The sequence below is a fragment of the Pipistrellus kuhlii genome, unplaced genomic scaffold (genome assembly GCF_014108245.1).
Source record: "Pipistrellus kuhlii isolate mPipKuh1 unplaced genomic scaffold, mPipKuh1.p scaffold_m20_p_1, whole genome shotgun sequence".
NCBI lineage: Eukaryota > Metazoa > Chordata > Mammalia > Chiroptera > Vespertilionidae > Pipistrellus > Pipistrellus kuhlii.
In genome coordinates, this window is record NW_023425404.1 from 171,469,804 (window position 1) to 171,495,644 (window position 25,841).

The following is a 25,841-nucleotide window of genomic DNA, read 5'->3' on the forward strand; positions in this document are numbered from 1 at the left end:
AAACGCACCCACTGACGTGGAAATACAGGCTCGCAGCAGTAACGGGTGGGCGCACTGCTACCCCGACAGGGATGGGTTTTATTATACATCACTTCCCTCCTGGCAGTGGTGAATTGAGAGTGGGAGAGAGAGGGAAAGTCAGAGAGAAACAGAAACATAATTTTATATGGTCCGCAAATGACGGTGCATGCTTTTAGGGTCAGTGTGAATCCCAATCTGCTACCCGCTTTCTTCTTCCAGTCCCTGTGGGAAGATTGGGCACGGCTTTGGTCTCACCATCAAGTCAGTTAACTAGCAGAGGCAGCTTCTGACTCATCTCCCGTGGGCTGATGACAGGGAGTTAAAGAATGGGCGGGAAAGGGGGAAGAAGGAGGCTGTAGAATCATCTGGTCCTTCGGAAATGTGGGGGTGAAGGAAGGTCAGACGCCATGTGGGGAAGGGTGTGGGGGAACAGCCACGCGGTGGAGTCCTGTCTGTGTCCCCCAGTGAGCCTGTCCACACGGGCCTGGCCGGCCTCTCTGCTGAGCCCGCATCCCGCCTGCCAGGAAGCTGCGGGCAGCGAAGCCGGGTGCCGGCGGAGCCGGTGCACACCCGGTGCACAGTGGTCAGTTCGCGGTTGGCTTCTGTCACCTCTCACTTTTTAGCATCTCATTGCTGCCCCGCTATGTCTCTCTCAGCTACCCCCCATTTAAGTATCAGAATGACGAGCGTAGTCATTCACTGAGTGTGTAAGAGGCCCCCGTCTCTGCTCACGGGGTTTTGCATGTGTTAGCCAGTATCACTCCCGAAGCACCGGCCTAAGAACTGTCCTGGGCCTGTGCCTCTGGACCAGTGGTTCTGTGTTTCCCGATGGTCTTCGGCTCTACAGCGCGCTTTTCCGCTGGCAGGGTCACCTAAGACCATCGGGGAACACGGATATTTACGTTACAGTTCATAACAGTAGCAAAACTGCAGTTATGAAGTAGCAACGAAAATAATTTTATGGTTGCGGGTCACCACAACATGAGGACCTAGGGAGGTTGAGAACCGCTGCCCTAGACCCATGCTCCCCAGCCTGTCCCTCCACGGGACCACCTGCATGTACGCAGGGGTGGGGGCACCTTTTGTCTGCCAAGGGCCTTTTGGATACTTGTGACGTCATTTGCGGACCGTATAAAATGATCAACTTAAAAATCAGCCTGCTGTATTGGGTCAGACATTTAAAGCATGCTGCCAAGTACGCACGTGTTCAAGATGAGCACAGTGATATCTTCCCCGATGTCCGTTTTGTGGAGCAAAGCTCAGCCGGCCCCTTTGGGTAGAGACTGAATGGGGCGCAGGGCCCTTTTAGGAAGTCAGAGGCCTTTCTAACTAAGCCGCGGTCCGTCCGTGCCCACCCCCAACCCCCGCAACATGTCACCATAGAGAACGTGTTTCATCAACAAGGTCCCTGTCTGACTGTTTCTCCTTTCAGCTAAGCGGTGATCCTGCTGCCGACGAAGCCGCCCCAGACCACCCCGAGCTGCTCCAGTCCCACGACTCCACGGGCAGCGTCTCGGCAGAGGAAGTGCTTCAAATCAGAGATGAGACCCCAAGTTTGGAGCCCTCTGTAGACAATGCTAACAGCCAGCTGCCTGAGGTGGGGAGACCTGGGGGCTGGTGCATGGCCAATCTGGGCTCCTTTTAGCCTCTGGGACATCCCTCGCTTTCCTCTCGAAAAGGGTTTTCATCCGATGATGCTACAAAAAAAAAAAAAAAAAAAAAAAAAATGTGATTTGTATGCGGTATTTCTAACCTGGCGGGTTGTTTTGACATAAAAGAGTCAAATCTGACGATGGAACACGGCCGCCCCGCCCTGCCGGCGGGCGGAGGGAATGGCCTGCAGGTTAGAAATAGCCCCGCGTCTGCACTGAGCCTCCGTGTGTGCGGCAGCGCGGGCCTCGCCCGCCCCGCTGCTGGGCGGTGGGCACCCCGGTGCGCTGCCTCCTCTGAGGCCGCTTCGCTTTCCCACTTCCTTTTGCTTTGTGTTCGGGGTTACGTAATCGGTGCTGTGATTGGGATGGACACCTCAGGCCAGCTGTGTTAGCAGTTGTTTAAATGAAATCTTTAAAAAAAAAAAAAAAAAAAAGAAAGAAAACTAAAAAAACAAACTTAAAAAAAAAAAAAGACTTTGGAACTCCTAGCGTTGTGTTTTCTGGAAAGGCCTGTGAGAAGTAAGCCAGAGTCCGAGCTAATGACTGACTAACAATAAGTAAGTATTAGTTTTCTTAGCGTTTTGTGTTTTTTTTTTAAGATTATTATAAATACTTCCTTTAAAACTGTAATTATATAGCTCTGTTATATGTGCTTTCGTGCCTTGCTAACTAGTAGGAAAAATACTCTATTTTTTTTCAGTGGTAAACAAATCAATGTAGTCAGTAGATCGCATCACTTCAGTAAGTTGAATTCTCACGCTCCTATTAAACTGATAATATAGTTTACATCTTTAACAGTAAGCAGGCGTATTTTGTTTTGTTGTTATTTTTTAGTATTTTTTAATTGATTTTTTACAGAGAGGAAGAGAGAGGGATAGAGAATTAGAAACATGGATGAGGGAGAATCATTGATCAGCTGCCTCTTGCACACCCCCTACTGGGGACGTGCCCGCAACCAATGTACGTGCCCTTGACCGGAATCGAACCTGGGACCTTTCAGTCCACAGGCCCACGCTCTATCCACTGAGCCAAACCGGTTTCGGCAGCAGGCGTATTTTGAAATGAAGGCGTCGTGGTGGCTTTTTTTAAAAATGCTCCTCCTAGTGTAGCTGAAGTTTAGATCGTTCCACTCGGCAGGTGTTCATTGAGGTTTAGCCGACGCCAGGCTCCCAGGGAGGCGCTGGGAGAGGAACAGGCTCGCACCCCGCTCCCGGGGAGACGGGAGGTTGAAAAGCATCCTCTCCCCTCAGCCCGAGAGACTCAGGGACACACGTGCCCACAGCTTTGCGGAAACTCCGAGGCCGGCCAGCTGCACTCGGGGCGGGGGTGGTGAAGGACAGGCCTCATGGCCGTGGGGACGAGCCAGGCAGAAGGACAGGCGTGGAGAGACAGGGCCGTGTGAATGAGGAAACGCAGTATTTCTGGAGAACACCGTGGAGGAGAGGCGGTTAGGGGGAGGTGACCAGATCGTCCCGCTTTGGGCAGGACAGTCTCGGTTTTTAATGATTTTTCCCGCGTCCCGCGGCGTTTTAAAAAAATCCCGATTTTTGGAAAATCGGGACTTTTTTAAAACGCCGCAGGACGATCTAGTCACCTTAGGTTAGGGGCGAAGACATGAAGGGTCCCGTGTGCTAGGCTAGGACTGAGACTTTATCAGGAGAGGAGAGGAAGCCCTGGGTTTTCACTCGGCCACGGTTTGCCTGTGACAAGCGCTGGAGCAGGTGCCCAGGTGCTGAGCCCCTGCCACGAGCTGGGCACCATTCCAGGCGCACAGCGCTGTGTGGGAGAGACAAAGGCTCCTGGGTTTCGGAGCTCCATTCCAGCAGGGGAGACATCATAAACAGTAAAACCAGTAAAACGCAAATACTGTATCACACAGTGATCGCCTTGCTCACACTAAGAAAACCTGACGGCCGTGTGGTCTTGGTGAGGGAGAGGGCGAGGTTGGGTGCATTGGAGGTGGAGCCTGAGGGACAAGGAGGGGTCAGGGGAGTGTCTGGGTGCGGGGAGCAGCCAGGGGTACGGGGGAGTGAGGGGGACGGAGCCGGGCTGGGCCCTCCTGGTCGCCACTAGAGACCACACAGCAGGTGGCTGTGAGAGGATTTTAAGCAGAAGGACATGATCTGATGATGGTTCTTGTTTAAATCTCAGCTTTTCTTGTGGAAAAGGGGAAGTAGGCTCTTGCACCTGCCACAGGCAGCTTGTTGCGTTCTAGGCACCTGCCTTCAGGGGAAGGCTAGGTCTGCCTTGTGTCTCTGCGGAGCCTGAATGAGAGGAGGCGTGGAGTGTGGGCTGGAGAAGGCTGAGACAAGGAGGTGATGTTAGCAAGAGGGAAAGAGGGCCCGGACTAAGGCCAGGCGCCTGGACGGGAGAAATGGTGACAGCCAAGAACTGACAGGACTTAGAGGTGCCCCTTAAGTACACGATATTTCTCTCAGCTGTCGGGAGGCTTGTTAAGTGAGCATTAACTACCAGTTGGTAACCCCCCGTGTCCAGCTTGGATCGTAACGTTAAAAGGTCAACAGACATTCTCATTGGAAACAGCAGGCTGATGCTAGGAATACCTTATTAAGAAAAGCAGTGTGGTTAATGATTATATGTTTTAATGTTTTGTTTGACAAATAGGACACTCTTAATTTTTGCTTATTAAAAAGCTAAACTACCTCCTAGAAATAATTCATGTATTTCCATATAGTATATTGGAAATTGTGTTATTTCAGATGGGCATTCATTCATCCAGTAATGCTTAATGTGCTTACCTCCTAGGCACTATAAAGTTCTCTGGTGATACTTAATTTTCTTCCCTAAAGGAAAAACACTTCATTTTCTAGATTTTTTTCCCCACAGTAGTGGGTTTCATTACTACTATAAACTATGTGAACTGGTGGGTAACGAATGAGATATTTTTAAACCATAGTATTTCATTTAGATACAGTTCTATTGACATTAGAGCTGTCACCCAAAAGAATGCTGTTCACAAGAGAGTATCACAAGCTTGTATCTGTTGGGTGTGTTGGCCTAATATGGTTTTCCCTGCTGTGCCTAAAAATGTCAAATGATCCCAAATTGCCCCCTTTTAAAGAAAGTATGAAAGCCCCAAGATATTGAAATAAAACCATAACTCTTGCTTAAAGCATTTTCTTAAAGTAAGGAATAGAATTGATTTTAATAGGTGAACTATTTTACGAATAAAGGGGGGGGGGGGAAAATCCATCCCTAGGGATGTTTTTGAATTTTTTCTCTTAGATTATGTTAATATCAGGAAGTTAAAACAACAGGCAACAGTGTTTCATGTCATACCTGGAACTTGTGCGCTGGGGGGGACTTGGTTCTGAACTTGTGTTTATTAGAGAAACCTTCACAGAGGATTTCTTCCAGTGTTTAGAATAGTTTGGAGATCAATTCAGGGATGACAGAAATTATTCCTTCTAGGTAATTGAATCTTTGAATGTAACACAGTATGTTTGTGTTTGTCTAATAAGAAAATTTGATTCTCATAATCTACATATAGCCATGGAATCCACTCCATTAGCCCAAAAGCAGTGTCTTCATGAAATCTAGGTGCTATAGAAAATTTTAGTGTATATTTTGTAATATATGTACAATTATAAAATTTATTTTCCAAGAACAAATGACAACCAGACATAGGTAAAAACTAATGAAAAATGAGGGCATTAAACTAAGAAGTTTGGTGGATTATTTCAACCTAATATGTTTAAATTGATGTATAAGGAAAAATTAACACCAATAAAAATTCTAGGTGTAGAAATGTCTCTAGCACTATCACATAAACTGTCTTTCCAAATAACTGATGCTTATTAATTACTTAATGGCCAAATCATCAAAAGAGAAAATTTTAGATGGAAACCTCTGAGTGTGTTGAATATAAGTTACTGGGGTGACTAAGGAATACTTGTACTGTATTATTTTTTAAGTATTATTCTGTGAAGACTCAATCCCTTCATGCACACCTTGTATTTTCTTGCCATATTTCTGTGCCTTTGACAACTTCTAATTCCTTCTCCCTGAAATAGTACCAATCTTAGCTTGGGCTGTTGTAACAAAATACCGTAAACTGGGTGGCTTATCAACAACAGAAATCTATTTCTCACAGTTCCAGAGGCCAAGAAATCCAAGATCAAGGTGCCGGCCAAGTCATGGTCTCCGTTGAGGGCCCTCGGCCTGGTAGCAGATGACTGTTTTCTTGCTGTGTCTTCACATGGAGGGAAAAGGAGCTGGCTAGCTCTCTGGCCTCTCGTAAGGGCCCTGATCCCAGTCAGGAGGGCTCCCCTCTCATGACCTAGTCACCTCCCAAAGGCTCCACCTCCTGATACCATCCACGGGGGAGTAGGGTTTCAGGTGTAAATTTTGGGAGGACAGATATTCATTCCACTGCTCAACCCCATCTTGTCACAGCCCATTACATGTTTCCTCTAAAGAGACGGGTCTCAATTGCTTTAACCAAATGGGATCTTTCTCTTCTTTGAGTACCAGTAGCCCCTTGTCTATTGCTTACGATATTTACCTTACACTTACCTTATTCATGTATCTCAGAGCACCCAGCCCAGAACCTAATCAGAATCCTAAAATTTATTGTATAAATTTTACAGATGAATAAGCCAAGGCTCAGGCTGGTCAAAAGTCAAGGGTTCTGACTTTCACTTATTTTTCATACTTTGGAAGAATAATCTATTTTTATCCATGAAAACGAGTTAAGAAACTAACGTAAAACTAAGTAGTTAACTTGGGTCTAAGCAATAAAAGAAACTGGTCTTTATTCTTAAAACTGTAAGGGACCAATAGTGCTCATTCTCAAACTGATTAATATCCATGCAAATTTGTATTATCATTTGCTTGGGGTTTGAGGAATGCAGTCATCCTGTTTGATAAGTGAGTTTGTAATTCATTTACTTTTCAAAAATAAAAGTCTAAAATTTCCCAGTGGTTTCTGAACTGTATGTAACTCAGTGATGTAATGAGGTTGTGCGGTGGTGAAAATACCTGAAAGCAATTGTTAATCACAAGTATTCAGCACATTTATGCCAGGGAGACCAGGAACCATCATTGTTTCAGTTTAATTCTCCTGATTAGTCAGGACCTGTTCCTGATTCATGGGCAGCCCCTCAGGGCTGGTGGGTTAACTATTTTGAATTATCCCCCTTCCTTATATCTAGAATTTACTGGATATAAGGTTCTGGTATAATGAAAGGATTGCGATTTTATGTGAGAGGAAATATATAGTCATAGAAACTTCTTATGTAGGATTAGAATATGTATGTGAGAAGATACTTTTCCAAAGCATATATTTCTAACCAAACACCTAAATCCTCTTAAGAGAACACCTTGATGTTTCTATGTGGCAATAGGTGGTAACCTATTAATTTCAATTTTTAAAAAAAAAAACGTGGGACCATTTCTAAAAAAACAACTTTATATAATCAGAATCTAAAAACTCCAACAATTAAACTGTACGAATGAAGACAACTTAATAAAAACAGTTGTATATTGATGGCAGTAGTCATTATTTTATGTTGATAAATTGTCTGTTTTAACGTTATTAAAGTCCATAACAATACTGTTTTCACAGGATACAAGTTCACTATTAAAGGAGGAACAGGTTATTTCAGCCTTTGGAGATGCGGGGGCATACGTAATTCAAGAGCAGCAGGATTCTCTCGTGTGCCAAGGAATTCTGGACTTAGAGGAAGCTGACATGCCAGAGCCTCTGGCCCCTGAGAGCTACCCAGAGTCCATCTGTGAGGAGGACGTCACCTTGGCTTTGAAGGAACTAGATGAAAGATGTGAGGAGGAGGAGGCTGATTTTTCTGGACTGTCGAGGTGAGAAAGGGGCATCACCAACACTTTATGAGAGGGTGTCTTTGCTCCCACCCCCTCCCAAACGTGACCCTCTGTTCCAGTGTACTTTCATCTCTGTGTGTGTGTTAGTCATACTATCTTTGTTTTTAAAGATAAAATGATTTGCTGTGGTGGGTTTATTCTCTTTTATTAACATTCACTTAAAAAATAAATGAGCATTTCTCAAGACATAGTAGGTGTCATTATACGTTTCTAGAAGCAGCAAATACCTATTTTGGCAGAATGCCTAGTAGCCTAATGTTAACATCAGTATTGGGCCATGGCCAGATCCACGTATCAAAATCATGGAGTGAACGTCTACGATACCAGAATAAATCTGAAATAGACCTAAAAATGATTTTCCACTTTCATTATCAGTGGTCAGATTTTTCATGTTTGACATATAAAGAGCGGAAGTGGTGATTTTTTTTTAGTACTCTCAGACTGTTCCTTCTACATGTTTCTCTAGTCTACAATATGATACTCCTTGATAATTATTCTTACACAGAAATAGTATTCATCAAATGTCAGTTTTACTCTTGCAATTAAAAAGTATTCAGTTGTACCTCAATTGATAGTAGAGTTTAAATATGTGTACCAGGTGAGGATAATTTTCACTCCTAATATATCTAGAGTCTGACCTACATCTGGACGTGGACATTCAGACGTGATCAGCACCTTGTTGATGTTCTTTATTTGGCTGTGACAGTAGCCTGTGCCCTCGCTCACTCACCGATCATGCTCAAGTTCAGGGATGCCAGAAGCAATGTGGGGGTAGAGAGCCAGCTGTTCCATCTTTCTGAAAGGCTGAAGTCAAATGGTTGACTGATCCTGAAATGGAATAGAGCGTCCCTGCTAATGACAGAGGCAGGCCCACTCAAGCTTACAGGACACATTTTGTCCAAATCAGTCACCCCAGTGACACTTTAAGAATTAAGCTTTATGAGGTATAATTTAACTGTTCACTTCAAACATCTGCTTTGTTTTCATCTTTTCCCCCAACCTTCCCTCAGATCCTCTTCATAATTTCTGCCTTGTAAGGCGGAGCAGGCACCGTAAGGCCTTGAGGAACCGGTTTCTTTATGGAGCGTCTGGCTCAAGCTCTGCATCCTCAAGACTCAGAGTCGCCCACTTCATAGACAGTCCAGCCCAAATACATCTTTCTTTTTTTTAATCATTCCATTTTTGTTATCTGACTCTTGGGATTATAAATTCCTTACAGAAAATGGCTAGGTCGTATGTTTCCTTTGCATAAAATCTGGCACTGCCGTCCTGCTGAGCACGCAGCATGTGAAGTAACTGAGCTGGCACTGCATGTCAGGGCTTTTGTTAGCGGGTTTGGACCTATAGTCCTGGGTTCAGATCCTGGTTCTGTCATTTCCTACCCAGCAACCTAAGCACGGTATTTAACCTCCCTGAACTGGCTTTGCCCAGCTGGCGTGACTCAACTTGGTTGAGCGTCATCCTAGGAACCAAAAGGTTGCCAGTTCGTTTCTCAGTTGGGGTACATATGAAGCAACCAATTAATGTTTCTCTCTCACATAGAATTTTCTCTCTCTCTCTCTCTCTCTCTCTCTCTCTCTCTCTCTCTCTCTCTCTCTCTTTCTCTCTCTCTCTCTCTCTCTCTCGGCATGCCTTTGGGTGAGGATTAAAAATAATAAGCAAACTGTTTTTTCCTCATCGAGAAAATGGAGATAATAGTGTCTAATTCTCATAGAGTTGCTGTGAAGAATGAAACAATCCCTATAAAGTACCTAACAGTCCCTGACACAAAGTACATGGCCAAAACTTTTTTAATATCATCAATTTGGGCCTCCAAAACTGACCATTTAAAATGGAAATTTTTTTAAATTTATTGAGGTAATGTTGGTTAATAACATTATATACATTTCAGCTGTACAACATTGTAAATTTGACATATACTCTTGCATGTCTACTTTTTTTTTCCCCATTACTATATATTTAACCCCTTTACCCAGTTCATCTTTCTTCACCCTCTTCCTCTCTGGTAACCATCTTTCTGTTGTCTGTATCTATAAGTTTATGTAACATGAAAGCTTTCTAATCTGAATTATTCATAGCCGCTACTCAAAGTAGTCCATGGCGCTGGCATATCATAGGGCTTGGGTTGTTTTAAGGTGGTCGAGTGAAATTAGACTTCTAATTCCAAAGAGGCTACGTAGAAGGTGCTAACCAGAAATCTGCTTGCTTGTGCTTACTCGTGCTTTCTTACAAGGTTTTATTGGTTGTGCGTTCATGAGAATAATGTATATTGGATGACAAAGTATTCAAAGTCACTGAGCCTGTTCTTCTGAGACAGCATTATGACTCCTGTGATCTGTGTTGACAGCCAAGAGGAGGAGGAGCCAGACGGCTTCCCGGAAGTGCAGGCGTCGCCTCTGCCATCGCCGTTCCTCTCTGCCATCATCGCTGCCTTCCAGCCGGTGGCCTGCGAGGACGAGGAGGAGGCCTGGCGCTGCCACGTCAACCAGATGCTGTCCGACTCCGACGGTTCCTGCGCCGTGTTCACTTTCCACGTGTTCTCCAGGCTGTTCCAGGTCAGGGAGGTCTAAGCTTTGTGAATTCACATCGTGGTTCCCTGATAAAGTTAGGGTGTTTTTTGGTCTAAAATCAGTATCTCAACTTTTAATACTCCCACTGGTTTTCTTTAAATTTTTTTCCCCCCCGTAAGATAGTGATGGTACTGAATTCACACGGTGACACTGCACTGCTGCTGGTACTGTACACAGTGACCACTCCAGGGAGCTCAGAATAAAACCTCAGAACAACTGGTAAACTTCCTGTAGTCTTATCAGGCATCCTCAGGGATACCAAAGAGATACAAAAGCATGGTCCCTGCCTTCAAGGAGCTTACAGTCAGTATCCTAAAACAGTTTAAATGCTAGATTAATCAGTACTTCCATTACTGTGTGGGGAACCTTAAAAATTTTAACTAAGGTTGCTTCTAATCTAAAAATAATAATATAATAATGAGCCAATATTTATTGAGTACTCACTCCATGCTAGGCACCTCGCCAGCTTCTCTACATCAAGTATTTCATTCTTACGACAGACCTATGGAATGTGAATATTTTTAGCATTCCATAGCTAGGTAAACTGAGGCACAGGCAATGCCACCATGGAAGTCGCTGTCCCGAGCTACTTCCCACGCTTCCTCCCTCCCTGGGCCAGTGTTGCTCATCGTGGAAGAGCCTGCCAAATCCTTTACTCACTGAAGCTTTCCCAACCATTCCAGCCTCAGGCCCTCCCGCCTGGCAGCTCCCTGGTGCTCACTAATGCGACCATGGACTTCATTCTGTCCTTTTACATTGCTTGTGTGAGCCACGTCCCACGTGGCTCAGGGTTCGGGGTCTGGAGAAGGGCCAACCGCAAATGACGAGACAAGACAATTTGGAAATTGGGGGGGCCAGTGTGGAGAGTCCAATGCAAGGGGAAGGACCTCACTGGTGCCCAGGCCCTGCTAACCTTTTATTCAATATTGGATACACATACTGCCCTTAGCTAGGCAGGCAATTCCAGCAACAGACAGACTGTCTTAAAGGTCAGTAAATATTAGTAAAGATTTACTCTGAGACTGTTTGGTCAGGAAATTGCTTGAGCTACCATGGCCTTGACTAAACAATGGGTGCATAGCTTTGGCCCTTGCCGTGGCTCGAGGTTCACCAGCGATCTGGGCTCCTAGTTCATGCTTCTCTGATAGTGAAGACAATGGGTGGCTTCCAACAATTGCTGCTTGACTTTCTGCTCATGTTCTTGTCTTTCCTGTGTCATTCTGAGTTTCTTGATGCCTGAGATTGTGGCTTAGGTCTTTTAAAAAAAATATATTCATAGTGACACCCAAGAGTGCTACACAGATACATGTAGGTACACACCATCTATATAATTATTAGTCTATGAGTAATATAGTCTAGTTCACTGAATGCTCATTATGGCTCAGACATTATCTGATTGTTTTATGTGGATAACTATTATTGAGTTTTGAGATGTTACTCTTAATGTATTTTTCTGACTTTGATCATTAATGTCAGATGGCAGCCCATAGCCAAGGATAGTAAACTACATTTACCAAAAATTTCTTTCAGGTAGAACTAAACTGTAGAAGCACGAAACCTCAGACATGTGAGGACTTTATTTCCAAGGGTGTGTAGCATGTACTCCTAATGTCTATCCCCATAAAAAATATCTCAGGATGCCCTGTCCGGTGTGGCTCAGTGGATAGAGTGTCGGCCTGCAGACTGAAGGGTCCCAGGTTCAATTCCAGTCAAGGGCATGTACCTTGGTTGCGGGCACATCCCCAGTAGGAAGTGTGCAGGAGGCAGCTCATTAATGTTTCTCTCTATATATCCCTTTCCCTTCCTCTCTGTAAAAAAATCAATAAAATATATATATCTTTAAATATCTCAGGATTGGGGGAATGCCTGGCATGTGTCACTAGTTTCCTTTTTTCAGTAATACTGTTTCATTCATATTTGATCATTTTTAGAAGCTGTTTCCTAAAATAGTGCCTAGAACACGGATTTACAGATCAATTACTAGAATTCAGTATGTTGCTACAATAATTTCAAAAGAAAACATTGCCCTTGTAAATAAATTATGCTTTTTTTGCTCAGTGATGAAAAGAGGCCTTCTTAGGAAACATTAAACTTTTTCATATGCTTTTCTCCACAGACCATTCAGAGGAAGTTTGGAGACATAACGAACGAGGCAGTCAGCTTTCTCGGTGAGGGTCTGCAGCGCGTCGGCACCAAGTTTAAAAGCTCCCTGGAGGTGATGCTGCTGTGTTCGGAGTGCCCCACCGTCTTTGTGGATGCTGAAACAGTACGTTTCTACAGGAGGGCTCATGATAAAGACTAAGTTTGAATGGTACCATTCAATAAATAGGCCAATTCAGAATTTTTCCAACTTGCTTATAAATATAGAGCAAAATACAATTCCAGTATATTAGGTGCAGTGACTTGTGGCTGTTTCTGATGCCGACCCCTCCGGAGTCCTCGATGAGGAATCTCATGAGTCATGCTGTACAGATAGATGTCCACTTTTTCATGACTCCTACATAAAAGTGGGAAGGGGGTGGTTAGACCTCCCCCATGAAGAACTGAGTGTTCCTTGGTCTCCCCACCCCATTCCCAAGCATATTTGGACATTATACATTAAGATATTGAAGGACACTAAGATTTAAGAAGCTCCAGAGGTGTTGCTTTCAAGGCAGATTCTAGTCTGACATGCCGTTCCTGCCCGAGCCAGCGTGTGACAGCGTTGAAGGCCTGCTAGTCAGGCTGACATCCTGGAAATCCCACTGATGCTTCCCCGGTTCGGGTGAAGGGTCAGCCCTGAGGAAGGGGCAGAGTGCAGGAAGGGACACTGGCACCACGTGGGGCCACAGACCAGCTAACAGAAATTCCATGGCCCACAAGTCGCCAAGTCTCATGACTATGACCAGCAATAGTAACCCGGATCCATGTTTTTATTTGACAGCTGGTGTCGTGTGATTTGCTAGAAACACTCAAGTTCAGTGTCCTGGAGTTGCAGGAACACCTGGATACGTACAATGCCAAGAGAGAAGCAGCCGAGCAGGTGAGTCTCTTTTTACTATGTGAAAAGAATACTAGGCTTTTTTCCACCCCTCCAATTTCTTGTAATGGTTTTTTAAATTAATTTAAAATGATTGTTAGTAAGATTATATAGGTTTCAAGGGTACATTTCCATGATACATGACCTGAATATTGCACTGTGTGCCCACCACCCAAAGACACACGTCTTTCGTCACCTTATCTTTGGCCCCCATTACCCTATTCTACCCCCCTCAGGACCCTTCCCTCTGGTAACCCCCACACTGTTGTCTGTGTCTGTAAGTTTCAGTTTTGTATTGCACATGTGAGTGAAATCATTTGATTCTCAGCTTTGTCTGATTGACTTACATCATTTAGCATAATGTTCTCAAATGGCGGTGTTTCACCTTTTCCTGTGGCTGAGTAATACTCCGTAGGATATATGTGCCTCATCTTCTTTATCCAGTCCTCCATCACAGGACGCTGTGGTTGTTTCCATGCCTTGGCCACTGTGAGAAATGCTGCAGTGAACATAGGGGTGCATGTATCTTTGTGAATAAATGTCTTCAGATTTTTCAGGTAGATGTCCGGGAGATATTGCTGGGTCATATCTTTGCTGCTTATCTTTGTCACCACTTGATATTGGCTTAAAAAAATGTACTCATTGCGCTAGGTGTGTGGTAATTCTATTCCTAATTATTATTTTTTTTTTTTTGAGGAACCTCCATGCTGTTTTCTGTAGTGGCTATACCAGTTTACATTTCCACCAGCAGCAAATGAGGGTTCCTTTTTCTCCACAACGTCTCCGACACATTACCTGTCTGGTTGATAATAGCTATTCTAACAGGTGTGAGGTAGCTTTTCAGAATAGTTTTGATTTGCGTGTCCCTAATAGCTAGTGAAGCTGAGCATCTTTTCATATGTCTGTTGGCCATTTGTATGTCTTCTTGGGACTATATCAAACTAAAAAGCTCTGTACAGCAAAAAACCACCAACAAAAGGAAAAGGCAGCCAGTCAAATGGGGGAAGATATTTGCACACAACAGCTCCAACACGGGGTTAATATCCAAAATACTATTTATAAAGAACTCATACAACTCAGTGCCAAGCACATGAGCGACCCAGGTAGAAAATGGGCAGAGGCCCTGAAGAGCAGTTTGCTTCCAACACTAGAAGTGTTAACCGGGCTGCTGAATAGCTAGCTCAGAGAGAGAAGAGACCTCGGAGCACCTGAGGCCTCGGAGCGCTCTGTCCAGGTCAGCCCTCTGAGAGCAGAGTGAAGAATCAGAGCTCTATAAAAGGCTTCCATGTCGAGACTACATTGCCAGTGGAGAAATAAGTTTTTCTCTGAGAATACGTTATGATGTGGCCTAAAGAATCTGCCCCCTGTGACCACGCTGTGATCCTTTCCCATGATGTGTGTGCATGGGCGGGCGGAGGCAGAGATGAGCGTGTGGCAGACTATAGGTATCACCTGTGAAGAGGTATTCAGCTCTGGTCTGGCACTGCACAGCACGGTAGTTCTCTTCCCTGAGAGGAAGCACTTTCAATTAGCAGGAGCAGAGAAAACTGAAAAGAAAAAAGAAAGGCTTTTCCTTTTCACACAAACTGTATACAGTAGACTTTTTTTTATATAAAGTAGATGGGTCTTTAAGTATCCATCACAGGTAAAGGCCTATGAAAAATAAAGTATACAACCTAAATCTTATTCCAGATACGAATATAAGGCACAAAATACAGTATATGAGTAATTAGTAACAAAAGTAAACTGTCAATTTCGGTATAACTATAAAGAAAAGTATACTAGCAATCAAAGAGACCTCCCAAAATTGAAAGGCCACTTGGACTGATAGGAAACTTCATGGAATAGAGATAGGACCTTAGACCCTGACAGACGGTAATTTTAGATTGGGGGATTATTTTAGGGAGAGAAGATGGTATGAGAAAATACTTGTATTAGGGCTTTCCCCCCTTATAAGGGAAAGGGGTCTTATAATTAGACTGAAAGAAGGGTGGCAGATTGGAAGAATTTTCAACATCTGGTCATCTTACAAATAGTAATGCTCTGTACATTCTCATACATGTCTTTTGGGTATATATGTTCTCTTATCAGTTGAATATCCAGGAGTGGAATTGCTGAGTCATGGTATATACATATGTTCTACTTTAGTAGATTCTGCCAGGCACTTTTCTAAAAAGAGATGGTATCGGTTTATAACCCCTTCATCAGTGTGTTGCTTCTTATCTTTGTCACCACTTGGTATTGGCAACTTAAAAAAATGTATTCATTGTGGTAGGTGTGTGCAGCATATTTGATATTATTTTGCCTTTCCCCTGATGAATGTTTGGGCAACATTTCATATAGATAATCCTCGTTTAGATACTTTATGAATTGTGTCTTTTCAAGTACCTTGTCCATTTTTGAAAATAGGTTGCTTGTGGTTTTCTGATTGATTGGTAGTTGTTTTAAACCCACGCCTTTTATTGGATGAATGTATTACACATTTCCCCCCCTCTCTGTGGCTAGCATTTTCACTATCTTGATGGCATCTTTTAATAAACACAAGTTCTCGGTTTTAATTAGTTCCACATTATCAGCCTTTTCCGGTTAGTGCCTTGGGTTTCTTCAGGAATGCAGCTTATCCTAGAAGCTGTGGTAAATTGTCTCTGTCCACGCCCCTGTGCCGCTCCTTCCATCAGGAGACGGAGTCCGTTCCCCCACCTCCTCGTGGAACGCTGTGACTTGTTCTGACCAAAGTCAAAAACGTTGCTGTGCAGCTTCGGAGACCAGCACGTCCATGGTCTTTTGCAGCTTCTGCTTTCGCCATCCTGCTGGTCAGAGTGTAAACTGGGCTGAATTCTGAGAGACTAACTGAGCTCTGGTCTACTGGAGGGTGCGGTCCTGGGGGGGAGGGTGGAGAAGCCTGGCGTGGAGGCAGCACGCCAGCACAGAAGGGGGGCCAACTTGGGACTTCCAGCCCGAGTCGAGCCATCACACGACTGTATACGCAGGGTGGCCCTAGGCAAAACCGGAAGGAACTCCCAGCCAACACGGGCACTTGTCTGGTTGTTTTGAGCCAGTATGTGCCATTTACAATAAGATGTAAAAAACCTACAAATTAGTCCAGTTGAATACTCTAGATCTCCACACAGAAAACCCCAAATACCGCTGAGCAAAATTAGAGACTAAATATATGGAGGACTACACCGTATTCATGAGTGAGAAGACTCGATAGTAGAAAGGTGTCATTTCCCTAAAAATGATATGTAGGTTTAATGCATTGTTGTCCTAAATCTCAGAGGGTACATTAATGAAAACTGACAGGCTAATTACAATTTAGATGGAAATGCAAACAGCAAATACTAGGACAGACAATCTTGCTGAATACAGCTCAGCAAACTAGAGTCTTCAGGTCATGCCTGTTTTATGTAAAGATTTTTTTAGGAAATAGCCATCCCATTTGTTGATGGATTGTCCAAGACTATTTTTGTAACATCACTATTCCACGTATTGCAACAGGGAACATATGGTTTGCAACGCCTAAGGTATTACCTGCCCTTTACAGGAAGAGTCCTCCAAACCTTGTCCTGAAGAACGGCAGCTAGGTGTAAGCAGCGCTGTTGGTAAGATCTCTGAGAAATCTCCCAGCCAGTGAGACCTATTAGAAATCTCAAAGGGGCAGTACTGGCTAAGAGTGAATAGACCAGTGGGATGTAATAGAGAATCCAATAACAGACCCACGTATATAGTCACATAACTCACAGCAAAGGTGCTATCGCAATGCGTTGGGGAAAGGATGTTCAAGAAATTATCCTGAATTCATTAACTATTTGTATGGGGGCGGAATGAACTTTGGTTCTTTTCTGAGCTACCATCTCCCCGTTTCTTGTTCCAACCTACTCATTGTTACCCTTTTTCCTCCGTTCTAGTCTTTTCTATCAACCACATATTTTTTATTACTCCATTTTCCCCTCTAATAGTTTTTCGGTTGTACATCCCTTTATTATTCGAGTTTCCCAGGATGGTGAATGAAAGCCTTGGGTGTTTATCAGGACCCTGCCGCCTCGACAGGGACTGGACAGCATTTGTCTTCCCAGAACCACGAGACCAGAAATCTCCGCTTGCCTTTTTAGACTCCGAGATGCTGCTGCTTGGTTTCTAAGCCTTTCCGCCCGCACAGCAATGTCCCGGGGGGGGGGGGGGGGGGGGGGAGCTTACATGCTGATCGTGAAGGTCCCTCCTCTGCAGTTCCTTCTTCTCCGTGATCCTCATACCTCCCCGTGCAGTGACACTGTAGACCACACATCCTCTTCCACCTCTGTGCCTGGACATGCATAAGCACAAGCCCTAGAGTAAACACCGGAATCAGTGTTTACCCTAGGGCACGTAAACTGTAAACACTGATCCCATTCGGTCCTTTTCTCGTACTCCCCAAACCCTGGTACTGGTACGCGGCTTCTATGGATGTCCGTGGAGGACGGGCCTTACACTAGCTCCTCCATCATGCCCAGAAGCCAGACCTCTCAAGTTAAGTTTTAACCTTCACTTGAGTAAAGAAAACACTGTGACAGGAGGACTGATTAGACGTGAACTCGTGCAGCAATCACCAACCAGTGGTCCACTGTTAGTCCGTGAGGTCCGAAAGGTTGGCAACCTCTGAACTAGAGGGTATTCTGTACACAGACGATCTACTGTGTCCTGTGCACTCTGCCTGGAAAGGTGTGGACCTGTAGCTTTCAGGGCGGTATTCAGCTCATGGGACTATAGGGTTGGGGCTTGTCTTTTAACAGAATAAAATCAGAAGTAATTGTGTTCAATAATGCCCCCAAATGCCTGGACGTACAGTATAAAAAATATCCAGGAAGGCCCTAACCGGTTTGGCTTAGTGGAGCTTGTGGACTGAAGGATCCCGAATTCAATTCCAGGCTGCGGGCTCGCTCCCCAGTAGGGTGCGTGCAGGAAGCAGCTGATCAGTGATTCTCTCTCATTGTTGATTATCTGTCCCTCTCCCTTCCTCTCTGAAATCAATTTTTTAAAAATATTAAGAATAGTCTATTGAATAATCTATTGAAATTTTTCCAAATGTATTGGTTTACCTGGACAAATTGGACTGGATTAGTGATGATGCTTGAGTATAAGCTTTTAACATCTTGTGTGGATAGAGTCATGTACAGTCACAACTGAATTTTGCTGAGATGAGGAAATCTCCTGGATGCTTTGACAGTGGCTGCCAGCCGCTGTGTCTCACCAGGAAAGCTTGACATGAGATGTCAAGCAAACAGCCTGAGGCTGGTGCAGTCTGAGGGACCGGGATAGAAGGGGACAGGAGGTCAGAGATTGTTTTTGAAATAACTGAGATGTATCATTGCAATTCTTTGCATGTAGAAATGTTAAGCTACATTTGAGAATTTTAAATGCCTAGTACTGAAATATTTTCAAAGGGCAGACATAACATAACTGGTAATTTCCCCCAAAATCCTAGTGAAAAATGTCCCTATGATTTCTTATTCATGATTTTTATTTGTATTATAAAATTCACCAAATTAAAAAACATAAAACACTAAGATTTTAAAAACAAATATTAATACTATCGACCTGTCAAAACCTAGGAGCCTAACGTAAAGGCTTTTCGTGATCTTTCCTATTAAACCTCATGGGATTTTATTTTTATTTGACCTTAAACAAACAGCCAGCCTTAGGAATGACATTTGGCTCCTATACCCAATATTCTTTGGGAATAACTTGTTTGTCACATTACTGTCCAAAAGAGGGAGAGAGAAAAAGATATAAAAATAAGATTTAAAATGGGTTTTGTTTTCTGTTTCACTAAAACTTGACACCAGCAGCCTTCTGAGAGTTACACTTCCGGTCAGCAAAAGGACCTGGTTGATTCTAGGTTGTCCTTATTAATTGGCTGAAGGGGAATCACATCTCATTTCCCACCTTACGTGAGACAAGGGCCAGGCAATGGCTGTGAAGACTTCTCTGCGCTGAAGCGGAACTCCGCCTCCAGGAAGAGAGGCCACACTTGCATTTCCATTGATAAGCGCTCAGAAGTGTGTGCATCTGGCCAAAACCGGTTTGGCCCTGTGGATAGAGCGTTGGCCTGTGGACTGAAAGGTCCCAGGTTTGATTCCGGTCAAGGGCATGTACCTTGGTTGTGGGCACACTCCCAGAAGGGAGTGTGCAGGAGGCAGCTGATCCTTGATTCTCTCTCATCGATGTTTCTAGCTCTCTATCCCTCTCTCTTCCTCTCTGTAAAAAATCAATAAAATATATTTTTTAATTTTTTTAAAAAGTGTGTGCATCTGGTTACACTGACTTTCCAGAATTGTTGTGTATACTCAGGGAGACTATCAACATTTAAGTTTATTGTTTAATACAGCAGGCTGTTATATTACCAAGCCATTGTACAAATACTACACTAAAATTCACTGTCAATTCTTTCTTTAGTGGTTAGACAATTGCAAGAGGACATTTGGCGCCAAAGACATTTATAGGATCAACACAGACGCACAGGTAAGTTTCCTGTTCTCCATTGTGCTGTATTTCTGTTCCGGTAAAACTATGTGCATGCTCATATGTCCCTATGTGATATTCCTAGAAAAAAAGAATACGTGTAGCATTTTTCATTTTTGCTATCAGAGCAATCTTTGTAAAAGTTCAATGAAATACTGGCTTAGTAATGAAAAAGTTCACTTCAATAAAAGTGAATGACCTGCTTGTGACGGAAGCTTAATAACATTCCATAGACAGGCTTGATGGCTATCTGGACAGTCCGAGTCCAGTTAGCTGTACCTGCCTCTTTGAAGACATTTCTGTTCTTCGTTGGTATTCTGCAGATAAATGGTCTAGTCAGGAATGCAAACCCCAAAATAAGGTTATATACATTCATATCAGCCTTTCTAAACATGAAATTCTGACTGGATAAACTGAAATAATATTTTCTTATAGAAAAGTATACATATATAAAACAGCATATTGAGGATGAATTAAGCCTTACAAATTAGTCTAGTAAGAGTACAATTTCATATAAGGAAGATACATTCATTCCTCAATGACCTTTGCATTTGACATCAGAATTCTAATCTTTTATTAAAATAAGAGATTAGAATTATTAGACACCAGCTATATTGTTACAGAGTTGTAGTCTCTGTAAAAGTTATTGTACCATTATTAAGAAAATGTGAAGTTTTTAAAAAACTGAAATGCTGAGAAAATAATGGCACACTCTTAATACACGTGAACTATTTGTCAGGCACTGTATTATTTCACATTCATTATCCCTAGCCTAACAACTCTGTCTAGTAGATGCTATAATTATAGCATCCCCCATTTTGCAGATGAGAGAATTGAGGCTCAGAGAAGCTAAAATCAGTAAGCCCTAACCAGTTTGGCTCAGTGGATAGAGCGTTGGCCTGTGGACTGAAGGGTCCCGGGTTTGATTCCAGTCCAGTCAAGGGCATGTACCTTGGCTGCAGGCCCATCCCCAGTGGGGGGTGTGCAGGAGGCAGCTGGTCGATGTTTCTTTCTCATCGATGTTTCTGGCTCTCTATCCCTCTCCCTTCCTCTCTGTAAAAAAAAAAAAATCAATAAAATATATTTTAAAATAAAATCAAATCAGTAAGTAAATAAGTAAAATTAAAATTCCAACCTAGGCAGTCCTGCACTGTTACCAAGAAATTGTCAAGCCTTAATTGGTTTGACTCAGTGGATAGGGTGTCGGCCTGCAGACTGAAAGGTCCCAGGTTCAATTCCAGTCAAGGGCATGTACCTTGGTTGCAGGCACATCCCCAGAGGGAGGTGTGCAGGAAGCAGACGATCAATGTATCTAACTCTCTATCCATCTTCCTTCCTCTCTGTAAAAAATCAATAAAATATATTTTTTTAAAAGAAATTGTCAAATCATGTATGTAAAATTATGAATTAACCATGGATTAGAGTTAGATCCTTTGGTTCTAGTTCTGACTTTGCCACTACTGCATGTCTTAAGCAAGTAAAATACTCTTTTTTTCCTATATAAATTAGGTATTTAGACTTAAGTGATTTCTTATATCCCTTCTACCTTGAAAAAAATGCGGTCCGTCTCCCAAAATCTCCGTCAGTTAATCTTGCTCAAAGTTTTCTGCTAAATGAAAACTGTACATTTAAGATTTCATTTACGTCTCTCTCATATTCAGCTCTTGAGAGTGGGGACTTTTTTACACATTGTCTGTTAAGTGTCCCCCTGTACCAGTGTGGTCTTTTGCTTAATAAGCAACCTATAGATGGTTATTTAAAAATAAAAGAGAATGTATATGCAAATTTCAGTGTACTTAAAAGGTATTAATTAAAAGCATACAGTGTTAGCATGTTTAGTACAGCTTATGGTAATTCCGAGCTATAGAATCAATTACCATGGTGTTATTTCCTGCAGTTCAAACATTATCAGTGATTTCTTCCCCATTACATCCCACAGTAGAGTCTAAGGATAGATGCACAGAGAGTTGGCTCTGTTTTATTTATGCTAAGAGAAGAGGGAAAAGGTATTTAAAATTCAAATCATTATTAGTTTCCCTATAAAACCTTGGGAATTTAGATATGCTAATCAGTTTGACATTGGATTGTGCTCGGCTAACGTTCACAGGATGGCTGCCTGAGTAACGTGTGGTAAGCAGTCAGGAGCTAAAAGTTCACCTTTGCTCAGCAAATCCTTTCTAAATTGAAAGGAATAAATGTTATATAAGTAGTTCTTCTGAGGAAAACTACTTAGAAAAGCAAGCTTCAAAGGGGACTTTTAGAAGCAGTTCTTACATTACGGCAATTGCCGTTTTAAATAGGAATCCTTTTTCTCTGTGAATGAGTAGGTCTGAGTTGCTGTAGATGTTTTAATGTGATAGTTTTTAAATATGTATTCCACATACGTTATCTTATTTGGTTCAAACCTAGTAGGTTTGAGTTTCTGAAGTTCACTAAATTATGTTGGAATGCAATTCAAAACACACATCTGCTTTCGCTATTTTACCTTCCGACTTGGCACCGATTCTGGCACCGTAGGACCTAATTAGACAGTGAGAGGTAGGAAGCCTAGAATGAGCCACACCCAAGATAACCTTCTCTTGGGTGAGTATTATATAAGGTTATAAGCCACCTCTTTTCTGAGAACAGTAATCTGCTTATTTCCTAATGAGAAATTTTCTCCTTTACTAAGAAAATTTTATGGCCCTTGGCATTTTTTTTTTGAAAGTTATAAAGATTTAGATAAACACCACTTATAACAGCCAGATTTCTCAAGATCGCATTAGTTCGATTTTCTTCATAACTGTGACACAGAAATAAACTGGAGCCTAAATATAATTTTTTATTTGGCAAAGCGTTAAAAAAAAAACACACCCTGGATTGCTACAGTAAATGTCTAAAGAGTTTTATTCTGGAAATGGCACCATAAATTTTTCTTTGGGGTGTAATGAAATGCTCTTCAGTTTGCCTGGGACATCTGTGGCCCTAGTTAAAATGATCTTACACTAATTCTTGGTCTTTCTCTTCCTTTGTATTTTTGTGACCTGATCACCTTCTTGCTTAGCAAATGGAAATTCTAGCAGTAAGTGACCTGTCTTAATTTACAGACTATTTATCCATGTCAGACAAATTGGTTCTCATTTGCCATTTGTCCATTTGTGACCCAGCAATGTTTTGTCGTGGACTGCTACTTTGAAAGTAGTGTTTGCTTCAGGTTTGCGTAGTCCTGATCTATGAAATGTGGTCCAATAAAAATGTGATTTTATAATCAATATGTACAACTAGCACTTGCCTTCTCATACATTTACAACTAACATCTCCTTTTAAATTCCTTCATTTTGAAAATCAAAGTGCAAATGTTAATTTCATTGTCTCATTTCAATGAGATTACAATGTGTGTTTTTTAGAAAAAGAATTCATTTTTAGCTAAGCGTTTATCCAGTTTTACTCCGCTTTAACAAGCACTTATTGCTAAATATCGTGAGATATATGTAACTTGATGTGGCAAAAGCATATGCATTTGAATTATGAATTTAAAGTTTTAAGTAACAGTGAATCCTTTTTAAAGCATCCTATATATTGTCTGCTTTAAAATTCTAATGTGAAAATGTGCTTGACACTAAAAATGAATTATGTAACCAACAATACCTTTAATCAGACTTCAAAGCATCTTTCATCAGCTTCATACTGTATTAACTTGCTTACTGCGGAAAAATAAATGCCAGGACAATTTTTTAACAGCTGTTTTACAAATTTATTGGAAATATGTCGTCTAGTCATATATGGAAAGTCACACCTAAATTGTAATGCAATGTTATTTATTTCTAGGAACTGGAGCTCTGCCGAAGGTTATACAAATTGCATTTTCAATTACTACTTCTGTTCCAAGCCTACTGTAAACTTATCAACCAAGTAAATGCAATAAAAAATGAAGCAGAGGTAAATATTTAATTGTACTTGGCATCAATTAACTGATTCTAGAAAGTTAAAATGTACACAGACATATACATATACATACACACACACAAGATATATATATATATCTGGTTGGAGAGCTTAAGTCCAAAGTCACACTATGTGTGACTTATCAGAATTGTTTTTTGAAATGATATGCTATTTCCGGACCTATTAGTAAATGAGGCAGTAGATACCCAGCAGTCTTAAAAGGTTCATGACCTTAAAGGTCACAGTAGCAGCAATAGATCATCTGTAATCTAAAGTCTAGTAAAGCACATCAATCCCATAAAGACATATTATGAAACCCCCTAACACTGTCCTGGTATTATTTTGTAGTGTAGTAATGCACACAAGAATAAGCATGTAATGAATAGATTCAGAGGTAGTGATTTTAGTCTTTGTTTCCCCCATTTTCAACCACTGATACTAAACCATCACTGGGGAAATGATTTGGTATTTTTAAATGGTTAAATGTAAAAGGATATACACACACACACTGGTTTATATAAAATACGTTGGGCTGCCCAGCCAATGTGGCTCAGTGGTTGAGCATTGACCAATGAACAAGGAGATTGTGGTTCGATGCCTGGGCTGCAGGCTCGATCCCTGGTAGGGGTTGTGCAGAAGACAGCTGATCACTGATTCTGTCTCATCACTGATGTTTCCATCTCTCTCTCCCTTCCTCTCTGAAATAAAACTATATTTAAAAATAAAATACACTGGGTAAATAACCTTTTAAAATACAAAGACTTTACTATCAAAAAAAATGTTCATGATCCTTCCTAACAGTAAATGTAATTTTACTATCCAAAAGGAAGTATAGATCACGTTAAAACCACAGTATAAACATTAGTTACAACTTGCTTTACTTATTACAATGTAACATTTATTACACTTATTGCAACCTATTTTTAATTTTTTATTGATTTTAGAGAGGAGGGGGGTTGGGGAGAGAAAGACATTGATTTTTTTTTTGTTGTTCCACTCATTTATGCACTCATTGGTTGCTTCTCGTATGTGCCCTGACCAGGATGGAACCTGAAACCTTGGCATAGCACTAACCAACTGAGCTACCCGCTAGGACCAACCTGTTATTTTATCCAGAGTATATAAAAGACTCCTTGGGTGGCTAAAATTACTTATCAGCAGAGAACTTAACTGTCCTTGTGTATTAGGTTTAACATTTGAACATTTTTTTAAAATATATTTTATTGATTTTTTACAAAGAGGAAGAGAGAGAGAGAGCTAGAAACGTTGATGAGAGAGAAACATCAACCAGCTGCCTCTTGCACATCCCCTACTGGGAATGTGCCTGCAACCAATGTACATGCCCTTAACCGGAATCGAACCTGGGACCTTTCAGTCCATAGACCGACGCTCTACCACTGAGCCAAACCAGTTTCGGCACATTTGAACATCTTTATTACAGCCAATCAAATGTTCGTTTTGTTGATGGATATACAACAGGTCCCTTGAAGGTGTGTTTGCTTTTAGGTCATCAACATGTCCGAGGAGCTGGCCCAGCTGGAGAGCATCCTCAGAGAAGCCGAGTCCACTGCTGAGAGCGAAGGAACCGACGTTTCCAAAGCCGCACAAACCACCATAGAAACTGCCATTCACTCCTTGATTGAAACTTTGAAAAACAAGGAATTCATATCGGCTGTAGCACAAGTCAAAGCGTTCAGGTAAAAAGTGAACGGGCTTTAAGGATATGCCTTTTTACCAGCGGTTTTCAACCTTTTACATCTCATGGCACACAAATCGCTAAGATTCTGGGGCACACCAAAAAACACATTTTTTGCTGATCTGATTTTAAAAATCGTATAATTTTGATTCATTTACACCAAGTGGCTATTTTTATTAGCTGTTGTCTTTTTTTTTTTTTTTTAATTTGACAATCTAAGGGAAAAGAGGTCGGTCCCCCTCTGTAGTCGGCAAACTGCCGCTCTTCCACAAAATACCACGGCCTGGGCAAGTCTGTTTTGAAGAAGTGGCGTTAGAAGAAGTTTAAAACAGTTGGCTCTCAAAAGAAATTTCAATTGTTTGTTGATATTTGGCTCTGTTGACTAATGAGTTTGCCAACCACTGCCCTAACTAGTCAGGTATTGCACATTTTAAAAACTCATGTGGCACACCAGTTGAAAATCACTGCTTTATTCGACTGGGAGTTTACAGTGATTGGGTTTTGCTTTTCATTTTGATGATTCAATAGCAGATCTTTGTGAAAGGCAAATCCGATTTTGTTCACTCTCAGAGACAAATTCAGTAATCTCTTTGCTCAAATAT

The 25,841-nt window shown here is 42.1% G+C and overlaps 1 protein-coding gene across 5 annotated transcripts in view; it reads left to right on the forward strand.

Moving 5' to 3' along the window:
• Window positions 1-25,841, forward strand: part of FRYL (FRY like transcription coactivator) — a 177,895-nt gene that overhangs the window by 149,733 nt on the left and 2,321 nt on the right. For 4 of the 5 annotated variants that reach the window (XM_045572781.1, XM_036416789.2, XM_036416848.2 and 1 more), the window contains 9 exons: window positions 1,454-1,618; window positions 7,261-7,511; window positions 9,880-10,087; window positions 12,219-12,368; window positions 13,026-13,124; window positions 19,554-19,619; window positions 22,663-22,680; window positions 23,427-23,537; window positions 25,050-25,240. In XM_045572781.1, the coding sequence (XP_045428737.1) occupies window positions 1,454-1,618; window positions 7,261-7,511; window positions 9,880-10,087; window positions 12,219-12,368; window positions 13,026-13,124; window positions 19,554-19,619; window positions 22,663-22,680; window positions 23,427-23,537; window positions 25,050-25,240 (1,259 nt within the window). The remainder of the gene's footprint in view (window positions 1-1,453; window positions 1,619-7,260; window positions 7,512-9,879; window positions 10,088-12,218; window positions 12,369-13,025; window positions 13,125-19,553; window positions 19,620-22,662; window positions 22,681-23,426; window positions 23,538-25,049; window positions 25,241-25,841) is intronic. The other variant, XM_036416838.2, reaches the window with a different exon arrangement.